The 16331-nt window shown below is 43.2% G+C and overlaps 1 protein-coding gene across 1 annotated transcript in view; it reads left to right on the top strand.

The window, feature by feature from the left end:
* zfhx3b (zinc finger homeobox 3b) overlaps positions 1-16331 on the top strand; it is a 134849-nt gene that overhangs the window by 71640 nt on the left and 46878 nt on the right. The window contains exon 5 of the mRNA XM_054615178.1: positions 5978-6209. Within this exon, the coding sequence (XP_054471153.1) occupies positions 5978-6209 (232 nt within the window). The remainder of the gene's footprint in view (positions 1-5977; positions 6210-16331) is intronic.

Below are 16331 nucleotides of genomic sequence, written 5' to 3' on the forward strand. Positions count from 1 at the left end.
ATGTTCCTAATGAGAGAGACCCTGGACGCCAGTGTTGGACTCCTGTGGGCATAGGCCCAGGCTCGTTATCACCACACAGGGCATTGATCTCTCTACCGCCCGCTTGCTTATCCTCCTCCTCTTCCCCTTTCAAAGACAGTGACTCGCACATGAATTATGTGGACACATCGATCAGCTGATTGAGAACTATTGTTTAGAGCCCTGGGTCATTATTGAAGGAGGGATTACCCAACTCTTGTTTTGTGCGTGCGCATGGGAGAGTGTATTACTCAGCTCCTTGTCACCGCACATACTCCCCTTAGCTCACCTCAGATGTGCAACGGCCACACAAATGTGCACACACACTTACACACGCACTGAACACATAAAGCAGCCTACACAATCAACATGGCCCAAATGACTGCCTGCATTGATTGCCTCCCCTCCGCAATTATGTTCCCATTGTTTACTTTCTAGCATCTTACTCATTCAAACGGAATTCAATAATTATTGCTTTATTTAATGTTAAAGTAAGTAAGAGTGGTGGGTGTGGAGCACCAGTAGCTTTATTGTCTTTAAGTGTCTCCATGACCCCTCCCCGGCTACTTTGTTTCATAGGCCTTTGTTAAGTCATCCTCTCCAAGGACACCTACAGCGATCCGTCTTTACCTCGCTGCACTCCCCTACGACACAGAGGTCCGTTTTGTTTCTCTATTCCCTCCCAGAGACAAATATGTAGCCTGTTTTTTTATTCACCGGTAGTGATGGATCATCTCTACAGCAAGGCAATAGAGGAAACAACTTAGCACATTATGGGGTTTGAGACAGAGGGACAGGACACGGTGGAGGGGTGGCAGGGACAAGGAAGAGTAAAGAAGAAAAAGGACAAGGGTGGGGACTAGGTTCAAGAAGCAGTAGGAAGGCAGTTTGAGCCTGGAACACACGGTCCCCTTGATCCACAACCTAAGTTTTAGGCATGTTGCAGCTTGCAGTGGCTAATTCAAAGCAGCCACCGCACTTGGCACCCAGTGGGGCCCCTGTGGTTGGAGCTGTTGTTCGTGCTGCTGGCAGACAGGGAAACACAGGCCAAACTGCGAGCACTCACTGACTCCAGTCACTCTGCTTTGCTTTCCTAAATAACCTGCTTACGTTCCAGGGGAATCCCAGAGTTCAGATTTATGAGAAACAAACCTCTGCACATGTACAAATACAGTGCTGCTGGGAAGACAGGGGCCAATAAATTAGAAATATTTTCATTGTCTAGACCCCAAACCCCAATTAATCCTCATCATTCAAAAATGTTTTTTAACAATGTAACATAATCCCGATTTATAACATTCATAATTAGGCAGCACTTGGACAATTACTTTTCATATGTTCTCTTTTGGATTCAACAGGATAATAAGAAATACACATGTGTATGGCCACAGCTGTCACACATTGATTAAGCCATACAAGGGTGTTTCCTCTCCCTTTGGTCACGGTGTGTTTTTCAACCCAACAGGCACATTATATTGTTTCCCTTCAGAGTGAAATAGAGTTACCTCACTGGTTATGATTGCTGCCATGATATCACCATGTTTGAATAACAAAGGTGCTGCTTGACTTATTCTAACACATCTCAAGCCAAGGACTAGTTTTTACATTCCCTTCCCAGGTGATAGGGAAAACTCCTACCTGACAGCTACCTCTGGGATTTTTAGAGGATAAAATCTGATCATTTAAATAAATGAATTGCATGGCGTCAGGTGCGAATTGCAATTTTCGAAACCATGTGAGCCTCCCATGGCACACACTCATAGACACACTCAGACACCAGCTTTTTAGTGCTGAGAATAGGAATGGGGGGACAGTTATAAAGCAATATCCAGGCAGATACGCACAGGCTCTTTCACAGAGGGAATTTGGCAGCTCTCTTAGAATTGATAGCTATTTAGCTCACGGATAGTCATCTGTTTTAATGCATTAATTTTGTATTAACAGCTCTGGCAAATTTAATGGTGGAAATTAGGGAATGGTCGTAATGGTATGTGGCTTTGTGTGTGAGAGACTGCATGTGTGCATGTTTGTGTGTGTACATTTCTGATGTCCTTTTTGTCTATGTTGTTGTACGTACGTGTTTTTTTGCGTGTACATGCTGTATTATACTGCTCCATTGGGAGCCATTCTTTGGAATTACCGGCTCTCTGTCTCCCTTCCACCCTTCCAGTAATACCCACCTCTATCTTGTGTTAGTAGGACTCTCTCAGCAACCACACTGTTTTGTGTTAAAGGTGCACTTTTACTTTGCATTTAAGTGGATGGAAATGCAGATGTATGCAGTGCTCCGGGTGGGTGGTGAAACTGATACAGGCGTGTATTGCCCACTCAGAGGGCAAGGTGCAATGTAGAGTTGTGTGCGAGAGGATGGGGTGGTGCCCACACCGCTCCTGTCCCTCTTTACCTGAAAAAGCACAGAGCACTGCTTCAGCCTCCACAGTAAGAGATAAGGTGCTCCATGGAAGAGAGAGGCTTGAAAAACCACGATTGCATTTTTAAACTATAAAAATCCCCACAGTATAAAACAAGGCTTATAACTGGGCCTTTCAGTGAAAAAAAACAACAGATCGAAGGTGATCTCTCATGTTAAATGTAATTAGGAACATATTTTAAAATATATAACTATCAAATGTAGCTAAGTATAATTTAGGGTTATTCAACCAGACTCAGTTTTCACTGTAAGGGACTGCATCTTTCCTTTAGAACACTGCAGTATAACTAAAATATGATTGAAGTATTTTTACCTACAGTCAATGTGTCTTTGTGATCATATCTGGTAAATCAGACCACACATAAAGTACATTCAAATGCACACAGCATGTTTCCCATGCCCAATTGCTCCTGAGTACATCACTGTATTCTAGGCAGTCACACATTTGTTCTTGCTCAGCTGAATCTCCAATATGAAGGCTGTAAATTCCCAGACAGCGCGATGGTATTGAATCCATGCCACTGACCCCGCCGGCTTCCCCCCATTATGCTCCACAGCTCCCCTCCTACTGGGGCCTCGATAGGGTGCTAAGAAACCCCAGAGCCGGGCCGACCAACTCCTCCCAGCTCAACATGACTTTTTCATTAAGCCGCCAAATTCCTGCACTCCAGTTGGAGGTGATTTATCAACTAGGGGCTTCATTGCAGGTTCATAGGAAACAGACATAGGCCCTGTCTCATGCATTATTATGTTTCACATTCAAAGTGTATGCGTGTGTGTGTGTGTGTGTGTGTGTGTGTGTGTGTGTGTGTGTGTGTGTGTGTGTGTGTGTGTGTGTGTGTGTGTGTGTGTGTGTGTGCGAGTGTGCGAGGCCGATACACTGTGAGTGTACTGTGTCCATACTGTGTTTGCTCTCTTAGCTGTAATCCTGTGGATAATTCCTACGGAATCCAGTGAGAATCCATGTTAGATAGAGTTAGTGCCTGTGATGATCAGAGGGGTTTTGCACTCATGGGCTAAGCTAGGCTGTTCTCCCAGGCACTATGGACTCATTTTTGCCTTCTCTGGAATACTGAATGAACAGCTGGCAACTCGTTGGTTTGATCTCTTACCTCGGTCACTGACTCTAAAATGCCCCAGACTGCGTTGGGTCACAGCCAGTGCAGAGATGGTGAAAGTGGTGGTTTACAGGTGTAGCCGTTTGACATTGTAGACAGAGCTACAAGCACAGGGGCAGGCACATTTTGGCTCTGTTGAGGCCATCTTCCTGGCCAGTCAGTTTTATAGTGAATTATGGTCGATTCAGGGGCAGGCGGTCTCAGGTTCACTCCTATATAAACCCTGTGCTTTTTATGGGAAACTATAAAACTCCCAGGATTTTTTTCTACCTCCTGGGACTAGCTTTGAAGTTTTGGTCAGGTGCTGTCGTTTTTTTCAAACTTGCCTTCTTTTTTTAGGAGCCATTTGGGGCAAGAACTCTCTTTTTTTTTTATTTAAGACATCTGCTATGAGTAAAAGCAGTTTGCTTGATGGATTTGGTGTTATCTATAACTGAATCTGTCTCTCAGGTTTCTCTCTACCTTAGTTCTGATGCAATATTTGTGCACAGAGGAAAAGGACAAGAAGGGGGGAGGGCTCCCACAATATCCTGCAACACCTATTCATGACATCATGGATGGCTTAAAACGAGGCGAGAAAGGAGAGCACACAGAGACACAGAGCCTCTTACAATCACCTAATAACTCTATTACACCGAGCTGTGGGGCTCGGAAAAAGGAGAGAGAGAAAAAAAACTCCTATTCCTTTTCCTGGAAGCGGTGTCTTAATGCACATTTTAGGTGTAGAAGTGAGAAATATGAAACCAAAGAGAATGAAACACAATAGCTCAGAAAACCCCATAGCAATATTACAATATTGCCAGAAAATTAAACATTAGGAGAAAGGGACAAGAGCATTTTAGGGAAGCATAATATTGTTATGACTTTTTTTCCGCTAGCCTGTCAACACCTGATTTAGATGTAATGTGGTTAAATGTCTAATGTCCCCAATGCTTTTACATTTTCCAGCCAGCCAAACAGGCAATCCAGTGCAGGAGAGGGTAGTTCAGTTTCTTCTTGATGAAGGGTTCAGTTTTCTGAACCTTTATCGAAGTGTAAGCCTGATGTGTTAGGTAAATGAACGCAGGGAGTTTTATGCTCTTTAAGTGCAGAATTGGTAACGTTTCAGCAACGTTAATGATTTCAGTAATTATCTTCCTCTCAAGACAGGTTTATATTCATCAGTGCATTTTACCTGGTTAGAAATAATAGATGTTATAAATTAATTTACTATTAAATTATCCCAATAGTGTTTAATTTACATGTATTTATTAAATCCCAAATATGTTGTTTGACATGCATAACATATTTAAATATACACTAGATTTTTTTTGTTCTCACAGCATGCCTTACAGGAGACATGGGCTCCAAGGAAATTAGGGGAAAAATAGGAAAACTTTTGGTGATTGGCATTGATCGCAGCCACAGAAATCCACAGCGAGACTCCGGAGTTTGATATTAGGAGCAGCACATGACAGGCATGACACAAGTGGCCATACCGAGACTGGGGCTTTCATTGCAAACATGCAGAAACAATCAGTGTGATGCTTTAGGACAGTGGTCAATAACTGTGATGCTCACACCAGGCACAGCCATATTGTGTTGGCCTTGCATCATTGATTGAGCCATGCAGGAGGTAATTAGATTGGAGCTCTGCGGTGTGACAAGAGGTTGTGGTGGTATGGTGTCACTACGGGGAGTTAGGCATGTTGTGACACCGCGGAGGATGGGCTGAAGGCTGGACTAGGCCTGCTGTTGAGTCTTGGGAGGAAGTGCTGGGGGTTGACAGGTCAATACTAGTGCTGATTTCCCGTCCTCCTGAAGGTTGTCCTCCTGTTGTGGAATGTTCCAGATTCTCTCAGAGTGTACTAAATCCCCCCTCCTGCCTCACCACCCGCTCACTTTGCCTCTCTTTCTCTGCAAGAGAGCGACGATTTAACTCGCCGTGATCAATATTTAGTATCCCATGCGTGAAACAAGCAGATGTTTGGAGTTTCCTTTTCAGAGACGGGAGGCTTCTGTTGAGTGAAGGGGATCAATGCTCCCTTCCGTCTGTGAGGCTGCAGACCCACGGCTTCTGAAGGGTGGCTGATGCGATTCCTGCCTGCGCTCGTGCCCCTGAGATTTGCGTGCGTCCTAGGCCTCTCCTGTCCTGTTAGCCCACTGATACAGACACTCACGCAGACAAAGTGCGCAGTCCAAACAGTTGTCCTGAAGTGGAAGAGGTCTGGATGTTAAACAACAGGGCTGTGATTGGGAATTGATTTGTTCATTTGCCAACTGTTTGAGTGAAAGTGAGTCGGTGGTGCCTAGCCAGCTATCTGCCATCTACAATAACCTCTTTCTCTCTCTTTCCATCTCTCTCTTTGTCCATGTTCATTTTCTCTCTCTCTCTCTCTCTCTCTCTCTCTCTCTTCATTTCCTCCCACAGCACCTGCAGCAGCACGAAAATGCGGTGGAGGGTGATGCCTGCTACTACCATTGTGTGCTGTGTAACTATTCGACCAAGGCCAAGCTCAACCTGATCCAGCATGTGCGCTCCATGAAGCACCAGCGCAGCGAGAGCCTCAGGAAGCTTCAGCGCTTGCAGAAGGGCCTGCCGGAGGAGGAGGAGGACCTCAGCTCCATCTTCACCATTCGCAAATGCTCCTCTTCAGATACAGGTCAGAACCTGGCCCTGTGGCCCTTTTTTGTTAGGATCTCTTTATATGTGTCTGCCTTTGTTTTACTCTCTTGATCTCTCTTGATCTCTCTGCCTCCACACATCCATCGCTCCATTGAGACACTTTATATTTCTGAGTTGTCAAAATGTGCGTTCACAATTTGTCACCCTCCTCATTTAACATTTACCTCCCCATAGATGTTGGGTTTTGGTTGTTTTTGTAATATAGCCATAGTTGAAATACACAAGTACTACACTTAAATATACATTACTATTGTTAGATAAGAAGAACGGCATATACAACAATTATGACTTTTGTTTACACTGTCAAGACAACATTCATGGAAGTTATGTCCCTTAATCTGCTTCCAACAACTTTATTTTTCAAATGTGTTTTTGTTATTGATATAATTTTAGTTCAATCTCATTTACACAAAATAATCCTGCCTTCAGTAGCAAAAGCAGTGAACCCTGTTAATGGGAGCTGTCCTTTTCAGCCATCAAAGACATATTGAGACAGAGCATTAAGGCCAGAAAAGGAGGAGCCGAACAACAGCAGCAGCAGCTGCATCAACAACAAGAACACAGCTACAACAACAGTAGCATGACTGAAACAAAGTGCCTCGGCTGCTCATTTATTATGGACTGATTAGGAAGAGTGAGCTGTGGTCAATTAACACTCTTTCTGAGCAGAGATTTGGTTTTCCAATCGCTTTAACTCCTTTGCCCTGACAAAGGGGCTCTATTGTGTGTCCCTCCGAGAGGGAACCATTACTTCCCTCACACACATACTCGCTGTCTGTGTTATGGGGGGGGGGGGAAAGGCCAGCCTGTGAAGATGCTTTGTTCCAAGGAGGCAGGGATAATGAAGCCAGCGGCCGGGAAATTGCGCAAAAGGCAGTCACAGATCTGAAGCAAATCATTAGAGAACATATTTAGCCGAGCAATTAGGGACAATTAAGCTTTCTGCTCGCTGCACTCCAAATATGTTAATGACTACAGTACAGTGGACAGGCGAACATGCAAAGGCAGGAGGAAGGGCCATTTAGGTTAAAAGGGTTGGGGGTTGGGATTTTTTCTTTTTTGTGTGTGCAGAGTTGTTGGGCTTTTTGCAAAAAATGTTTTTGTTTTTTTGGCTCTTAGCAGATGTTGGGTTTATCAATCCCTTTTTTTCTCTTTTAACCTTTCATTTGCTAGATGCACACGTTTTTGCCATGGTGAGGGATCCAAGCTTTAGGTTAGGTAATGGGCCCCTGCAGTTGGGCTGTGTGTGGGTAGTATCATTACACACACATAGACAGCAGTCACTCCCCTGCAGAGCATCATCAAATTACAATAAACCCTCACTCACTAGAGCAGACCACTAGTATTCAACAAAATGTAAAAAGGATTTTTTGTTTTGTTTTACTAATTCTAAGCCTTCATTCTGCTCTTTTACAACAAGCTGCAGACAGATACAACTATAAACCCAAGATCAGTGATTATGACCCGTTATTATTAAGATCTTAGTCATTTCTTTTTCAATCCAGCACTACCTCCACTTGTTTCTTCACATGATGTGAAATTAAATTGGAAAGTGTGCAATTAAAGAAATAGCATTTTGATCAAATTACCTCAATAATTATCATACCTCTTCATCTGTAATCATTAACTCTAAAATAGCTGACCTCTCACTTCTACCATCTCACACCCCAGATGCCTTGTTCCGACAGCCTCATCTGCGCCGGCCCACATCCCAGCCCCACCCCTCCACAAGAGCTGAACCATTCCCTCCCAGTGTAATATTTAATTTCCTATTTGCTGGCTCTTCTGTGGCACAGGGCTCTTTTTTGTGGCTTACGCATAGTTGCTAAAGCGGTGGAACATTCTCTGGCTTGTTAAAACAAAGTTGCCCCTGGATTTCTGGGTCACCTAGACAGTAATTCCCTCGCATGCTGCTGTTCTGTGATCCTGCGAGTGGTCTCTGCTGATGTAAGATGCTGAGCCTTTAGCCTGCTGGGATCTTTGCAAAACATATGAAGCCTTCTTTTTCCTCAAAAAGCTCACACTTATCATCAAACACGTAACGTCAACTGATGCCTTTCCATGACAGCAATGGATTAAATTTGGCTAGCTCATGCATGATCTGGTGTGTTTTATACTTCACAACATTGAATATTAATGCCCCTTATGAGAACGCAGCAGACTGTAGGGATTCGCTGCCACTTATCTCCTCTGGGCTGGATGTCCGAGGAGAGCAAGGGCAGCAGAAATGAGCTTTCTTTCTAATTAGACTAACACAGGAATAAAAGGCTTGCATTGTTTTAATTCTTGCTCATACTGAAAATGTGCCGCTTAAGCATGTTGCTGTGTGGCCCCGCCTCCATTTGTCTTCTTTAACCCTTTATCTGTGGGGAAACAAAGGGGCCACAGAGGGACCCGAGCCCCCACACAGCTGCCCTGTGTGCAGAGATCACTGAAGGAAGTGACTTGAACCAATGTGCTGTCTGCACCAGGGCTTGCCCTCTATTTTTTTAGGATAACAGCTCATTATTAGGTGGCAGGTAGACACAAAAACGAGAGACATGTATGTCACAGAGAAGGCGGGGAGGGAAATGTTCAAACTTCCATTAAGCATTTACTTGTGAGGACAGCTGGTTTGACAGCATGAGGACAAAATCTATTTTAGACTTAGTGCTTACAGAGAAAAGGTATAACCTAGTGTCATGTCGATGTCAAGCTTATGAAATGGTGACCGCTAACAACGCAAAGCATCCGGATGTGTGCGTAGAAGTGACCGATATATGGAGAACAAGAGAAAATTGTGAGGAGCGGATGCAAAAGAAGTGGGCGACACAAATTTAGGGAGCTTGTGTGTGAGAGCTAGTGTGACACTTGAGTGTATGATGACCCTATTTCGTATGAATGATGTTCACCAGGGCATATAACTCAATGACACATTGAGGTTTCTCATTTCTTAACATTTAATCGAGCTATTGAAAAATAATCAAAGTTATTTTTTGAGCGTAGAACAGAATGAGATCATGCATCTAAAAAGGGCAACGTTAAATTGCACTGAAGGGTGCATGCCCTTCTGCGAGAAATTATTTGCTTTGTTCTGTATGTGTGTGTGTGTGTGTGTGTGTGTGTGTGTGTGTGTGTGTGTGTGTGTGTGTGTGTGTGTGTGTGTGTGTGTGTGTGTGTGTGTGTGTGTGTGTGTTTATAAGGGTGAGAACATTTTAAATATGAGTATTTTTCAGTGGTGGCAAACGTCCGTGTGTTTATGTGTATGGAGGAGGCAGGGATGGAGAACAAACGTGGCTGACAGTGTGGATTAGCTCCTGCTGTAAATCTGCCTCAGTCACAGATGGCAGGCCCTTGATCGCTGGGCTGTGACGGCTTGGCTCTCATCGCAGGAGGAAATCCCTGTCTGTGAGTCGAGGAGGCTGGGAAGGAGAAGGCTGGGGCTGGGGCCGCCTGGGCAGCCACCAGTCATTGTCTCCCGCCTGTATAGACATGCAGGCCGGGGTATTAAAGGGCAAAAACTGGTTTGTGAAGGGGTCATCTTACTTTGACTCTGTAGTTGTTTTCTGCACCACACCAGGAACGCTTGTAAATTGAACTTAAGCTTCCAGTTTAGATCAGCGTTACTATTAATGACCAGCATGAGAAACTGGACAGGGGAGCTGTTTGCATTATTAAATAAAAATGAGGCAAAAGGATGCATACAAATGACTGCATAATAGTGGTATCCAAAATGAGATCTGTTGCTTGTTTTGCTAAAAGGGTCACACACCTAATAGTAACGCATGTCCTGACAACAGAGGCTTTTTCTTCCCTTCCCTTATGCCTCCCTCTGCCTCGTGCATGCTTTTTGAGATGCTCTGAAAAAAGCTGGGAAATTGGCTGTGACATTGAAAAATATAGTAATAAAGCAAATAGAGAAAAGTCACTCATATTTTCAGATTTGCACAACACCTTGCATCTCACATTGAGATTCAATGAAGGCAGACAGGATATGTTGACATGCAATCTGTCAAAAGATAGTACTCTTACTAATATCTTATGCACTATATTCAAACATGCCTTCATCCTTTAGTTATATCCTCTGCTTCTAAGCATTTTCTTTCAACATATATACAGGGCTTTACTCACCCCTGCGTTCATACTCTATCATACCCTTCTATCTGCATGTTCAGTGGCTAGGTTAAAGCTGCTAAAGCCAGGTAAAATCAGAGGTGAGCCAGGCCACGCTCTGATAGCATGCAATGGCCATAGTCTGAGCTTTTGCTCCCCACGGGCAAGAGCTTAACAGACGGTAGCCATTTCTGGAATGTCCTCCTTTATTTATGCTTGTTACAATGCAAAGTAAACCTTTCCAGAAACAGGATATTGTAGCCCCTAACCACAAGACTCTTTCTACATGCCACATTATGGCCAATCTGAAAGTAAGTTGTATAGACAGACACTGCTGCAATGCGCTTTTAATAAAGGCGGTTATTGCCCTGGTAATGCAGAGTGGATATGAGGATGAGGACCGTGCAGGCCCGGATGAGTAGGGCCCCAGAGGGCCTGCAGCTCAGTCAGGCCTCCGTCAGTCGCCTGCCTTCTAATCCCTGTCCGAAGGGCATCGAGGCAGCATAGGAAATTGTTTGCTGTCCGCAGAACGTGCCAGGAAATTCATAAATACATTACTTTTCATTTTGAAAATATTACAAAAGACTAGACATTTATTAAAAAGCCAAAATGATGGCTTTATAGATTTTCCAGTTCTGTATCAGCATTCATATGAACATGCTGCTCTAACTAACACAATCAAGTCTTTTTCTTTCCCTCTGCCCCCTGCTTCATGGACCAGCTTGGTCTGAATTCCTCTGCTGGCTCATCCCGCAATAGCAAATTGACCAGAAAGCCACCAGGCTATTCTGAGATGGGCTGTGAATAAAAATGCCTTCTGTCCAGGTTTTTACTACCCCACCCGACTGAACCCTCGTTCTGTAAATACTGGCTAGCTCTGCCCCCTGGAAGGCGGGTAAAGTCTGGGTCCTGGTTGTAACAGCCTGTCCAATTGATCTGGCTTGAAGGAGAACAGCGGCAGCATAAATGTCAACGATGAGTGTTTTATATACACAAAGTGACAACAAGAAAAGTGATACTTTACTCATGCTGAGTTTACCTTGTGTGTGCCCTGTATGTTTAAAGCCCCATGTATAATGTTACCGTCAGTTATGTCATGTGGGTGTAAATATGCGGCAGATTTTATTTTGCTAACTCGCATACCCATAAATGAGCGCACACATAGGTGTCCACTTTGAAAATCGGGCCATGTGTGGGTGCGAGAGGCTCTCGCTGTCATCAAGCCCACTTTTAGAACGGACTGGCAGCACATTATAATATTGGTTTCCCTCTCTCTTGTCATTACCAGACACTCTCCTTGAAAGCTGATCCAAAAGATAGACAGTCCATCAGGAGACAGACATCTCATTTGTACTTACTAAACGTGTTAATGAGTTCTATTTTCAGGCCTTGAGGCTTTGCTGCTGGATATTGGAGCAGAGGTGGCGATCGGTGGTGTGAGGTGCTGTATGGCAGGTCAGGGGGAGCTCGGAGGGAGGGGAAGGAGGTAATGCAGTAGCCCCGCTGCCCCTCATGTCACTCACACGGAGTGACCACAGCATCCACAGGGGCTGTCAGTCACGGCTGAGGGCGGGAAGTCTGTGGTTGCAGACAGACACAGCCAGTGGAGGAGAGAATAGATTAGGTGACAAAGACATAATGGTTGTGATGGGTTTAATTATAGCAGCAGTCACGTCACTGCCATACAGGTATATGAGATGAAGGAGAAACAAGTCAATTTTAGACCATGGAGCATGACATAGTTTCTTCTCTTTAATGCTTCATTATATGAGATGTGTTTGACAGTGCATATGACTAAATAATATTTTTTATTCATGTCCAAAATATTTTCAGTACAGTTATAGCTAAGTGACAAATGCGTCAGTGGCTCACTTTTCATATTAGAGAATATGATGCTGCGTTTTGCCAACACATACTTGGACAAATACTTCCACAAGTGTAACTAACACGACTCCACTGATTTGATTACAGTTGCAAAGAGCCGGTTGTGTTGTCCCGTATTATCAAACCCAGTTTAGTTGATTGTCTTTGTCAAAGAATGCATACCCAGCAAGTTTTCTACAATGTGTTTGTTAGTAAAATAACTCGCATGCTGTTGCAATACGATGCAGATCATTTTTTTCTGTATGGGTTTTCTTTACCGATAGCGGTCATATTTTATTCTTTCATAAGTTTCCTGAGCGCTCCTTACTTGAACTTCCGCCTAAGGCGCACATTATGATCTTATATCCAGCATGTTCGCATCTATGATATTGATTGTAGTGCAAGCATATGTAGGTAGACTTGGAACTAGAACCAATAAATTGTTAAACACTTAGATTGCTTCATTTGTTACTATGTATTGGTATTGGGCAAACAGTGCTGCTCACTGTAGAATTAGCAGCTCAATTTGACTATAGGCAGCATCAGAGAAGAAACCGGGGTAAAGTTTGGCAACTATCGAGTCGAGGCTAGGAAAGTTTTATTCAGCCATTTTTAATAAGGCTGTATGTGCCCCCCAGAGAGAGCTGGTGGATCAAAGGGCATGATCTGTGCTATGGATGAGTTCACCCTGGGTCCAGCAGAGACGATAGCCCTCGCTGACAGCAAAACAAAACCACAGAGTGAATGATGCCCTATCCAGCAGCATGTTGCCCTCACACTCCGAAGGCTCCATTTGAATAAAGGCAGATGAAACAAAGACTGGCTGAAAGCACAGATGTTGTGATTCATTATCCACTCTCTGATAGATACGCAAGACTAGTGAACAGACTGTGTGTAAGTGCACATGTGTGTATGTTGCTCAATGTAAGAATTCACATTATGTTAGTCTCATTTGAAGAAAACACCCTTACACGAAAAACCATACAGACACACACAGGGTACACCCAAAACACACGCGGCCATGTTTTGAGTGCATTAGCAAAAAAGTCCCCTCCAGTGCCTCAACCACATCAACTAAAAGCAGCCAGGCAGATGGCAGCAATGAGAGAAGTGCAGAAATAATTCAATAGTGAACCTTTCTAACCTTTACCTGTGGGCGTGAGCACCAGTCATTGATTCACGCTGTGCTTGACAGTACACTACATACCACCTGAGGAGGGTGAGAGGAGGGTGGGTGAAGAGAAATGGATGAGTTTTGGTGTAAAACACAAAAGGATGATATGAGTGGGAGGAAGGCTCTACTGTGGGTCGGTGATAGTGGTGTGTGACATTAGAGGGAACTTTTCCACAGATGTATACTGGGAATTATTCTGGATTTGTCTCCTTTCTCACATATATAGTCCCCCTTGCCCCCATGTAGCTGGGGATCAGCAGACAGACAGAAATTCTCACACCATGTCGAGTATGATATTGTGTAGTCTACAGTAGGCTGCTATTGATTACAAAGCACCTTCAGGTCTGGGGCCTAAGTCTGCTTACGTCCAGAGAATTGTCCCTTAAACCTGACGCACAGTAAGACAGTGGTTATCTCAGGATATGTGTTGTGAAGAACGCTGTGGTGGATGTGCAGAGCACATACAGTACAGAGTCTCTTTTTGTGTGGTGGCTACTGACTGAGCATTCGGTGAAGGCACTTTTTTGGTAAAGAAAGGAAGTCTGTGGGTAAGATATGCCCACAGCCTGACTCAGTTTAGCTAGGTGTGATCGCCTGCCAAGTGACACTGTGAGAAAAGACTAAATTGGATTTGTTTTGTGACAATCTTGGACATTCTTACTGTTTGACTCAGTCAGATTTATGGTGTCCCATCTGAACCTAATGATGGCCCTTTCTCTCACAGTCTCTCTTTGTCTGCCTGGAAAGGCTTTTCTGTCGCTGCTGTTTTATAAGTTGGCTGTGAATTTGTTCTTCCTACTGTCCATTTGGAGAAAAAGGATTTTGGATGAGCATAGTGATGGATGATATTTACACAAGGGAAAATGAATGAGGAGCCGGGCATTTGCACTGTTATGGCACAATGAACAGATAAAGTTCCACAACGACCATAGAGAGAGAAAAGGAGTTTAATTGCAACAACATGAATTCAACTTATTACCAAAAAGCAGTATATGAGGTTTGGACCCATAATCAAACCCTTTTAGAGTTTTTTTAGGTACCATATTGTTTAATTACTTACTCCCTGTAGAGCTGCCTGTTTGTTGGCAATACATACTTCCTCTGACACAGACATGGATAGTGAAGAAATACAAGTTTGCACATGTTTATTTCTTGTTAACAGACCTCACAGTGCTTATTTTATACCGAAAATAATAAAGCACAGGAAAATAGTTTTTTACTTGTTTGTAAGGGCAAAACCAGTTTCTTTCTGTTTACATGATATGAAAAGTGTATTTATGCCTTTAACACTTTTTTGCATGTTAATTTGTTGATCCCTTAGTATTCTTTTAAAAATGTATTTGCACAGAAAAGCAAATTGCAAACATGCATACAGTTTTAAGAGAGATGGCAAACAAGTAGGAAACAGAAGAAAAAAACCACCCTGACCAATTTGAAGCATTAAGATGAATAATCCACTGTTTAGAAAGCAAGCAAAGGTCAATTTTCATGCTGCTTGCTCCGTTAGCATACAGGAGAGCATATCGAGTCAATTCAGCTGCGCTGCACAGTGAAGGGGGAAGGACAGTCTCCTTTTTTGCATTAGTCGGCTATGTTGGACCAAGTGCTGCTATAAAACCATTTTCCAGTTTCCACTCAGGAGGCAGATGGTTGGTTTTTTTTAAAAATGGAAATATTTTTGATGATATATGTTCACTTGAATAGCCAGTTTGAAAGAATATATTGATGTATGTCCAGAAATACTCAGGTGTGTGATCTGAAATTATGAGATAGAGCAACAGCCATAAAAAATAAATAAAAAATACTATATCTATTCATTGTACTGTGCTGTAGTTTAACTATTTATTGTTACTCGAAGTTACCGGTATAGTTAGTTAAAGGCACATGATAATTGGCTCAAATGTGTTTTTAGCCTGTTCTCTATTCACTTTTTATAGCTTTCTATTGCGTGGGGACATAATAAGAAATTCAGGTATTTCAGTGGAACTAAGTAAAGAACTGAAAATGACTAACCTTAGCCATGTCTGGGGGTTTTCTGGAAATTAGTTCCTCTAATGTATATGGTGAATATTTCAAGCACTTGGGAAAGCTGAGATGGGGCACATATTTGTGTGAGAGATGTAGAGTGGAGAACACAGTGGATGTGTTTGAATCCATGTCACAAGTCGTTGTTAGTTGAACAGACAGGCCAGCGCTCAGAGGCTTACTCCATTGAAGGTTGCACAGGGTCCAGGATGGCAGCCAGAATTAGGAAAAATGGGCTGTGTTTTTGTCATGTTAAACCGGCCAATAGAATCTAATTGGGTTGGGGAGAGCGAATGGCAATACTTTCTTTGTTTAAGGGCCCTCTGCAGTCACTTTGCAGGACCTATTGTGCGTTGACCACAATAGCATTAGTTTGTGGACGGGACTCTCCTTTTCTCTGGCTCTCTGCAGTCAGCTCCTGTCCGTTCCACTATGTCTCCACGCTTGACTTCCACGCTCCACCAGTGTTCATGAAGGGACTCAGAAACATGCCCCCCATCATGATTACCTCAACCTCACACCCCTCCTATCCTGAATTATCCCACCATCACCATACTCAATCCTTCCTATCCAGCTTTCTTATCCACACTATTAAAAAGATACAGATAGAGAGGGAAAGATACCTTTTTTTCTGCTCTGTCTGTAGTCCTGTAGTCCACTTTTGCCCCAAGAAGGGAATCTTTAAATTCTTGTTATCAGTTTTAAAGAATCCAATCATTTAATGAGAACTTATTAAAATTGATTGTGCCATGAGTTCACAGACAGTCTAGCTATGAGGTCTTTCAAGTGTGCAAAGAATGTAGTTGTAAAAATAAATGTATTTTCCAGCATAATAAAAAAATAATGTAACACTTATTCCTATTAATTTTGTTACCATGTTTCACTATTTCCCAATACAAAACAGCTGCAAATCTGACTGATTGAAAATACTTTGACAGCAGTGTA

Source organism: Anoplopoma fimbria, chromosome 2 (genome assembly GCF_027596085.1).
Source record: "Anoplopoma fimbria isolate UVic2021 breed Golden Eagle Sablefish chromosome 2, Afim_UVic_2022, whole genome shotgun sequence".
In the NCBI taxonomy this organism is placed as follows: domain Eukaryota; kingdom Metazoa; phylum Chordata; class Actinopteri; order Perciformes; family Anoplopomatidae; genus Anoplopoma; species Anoplopoma fimbria.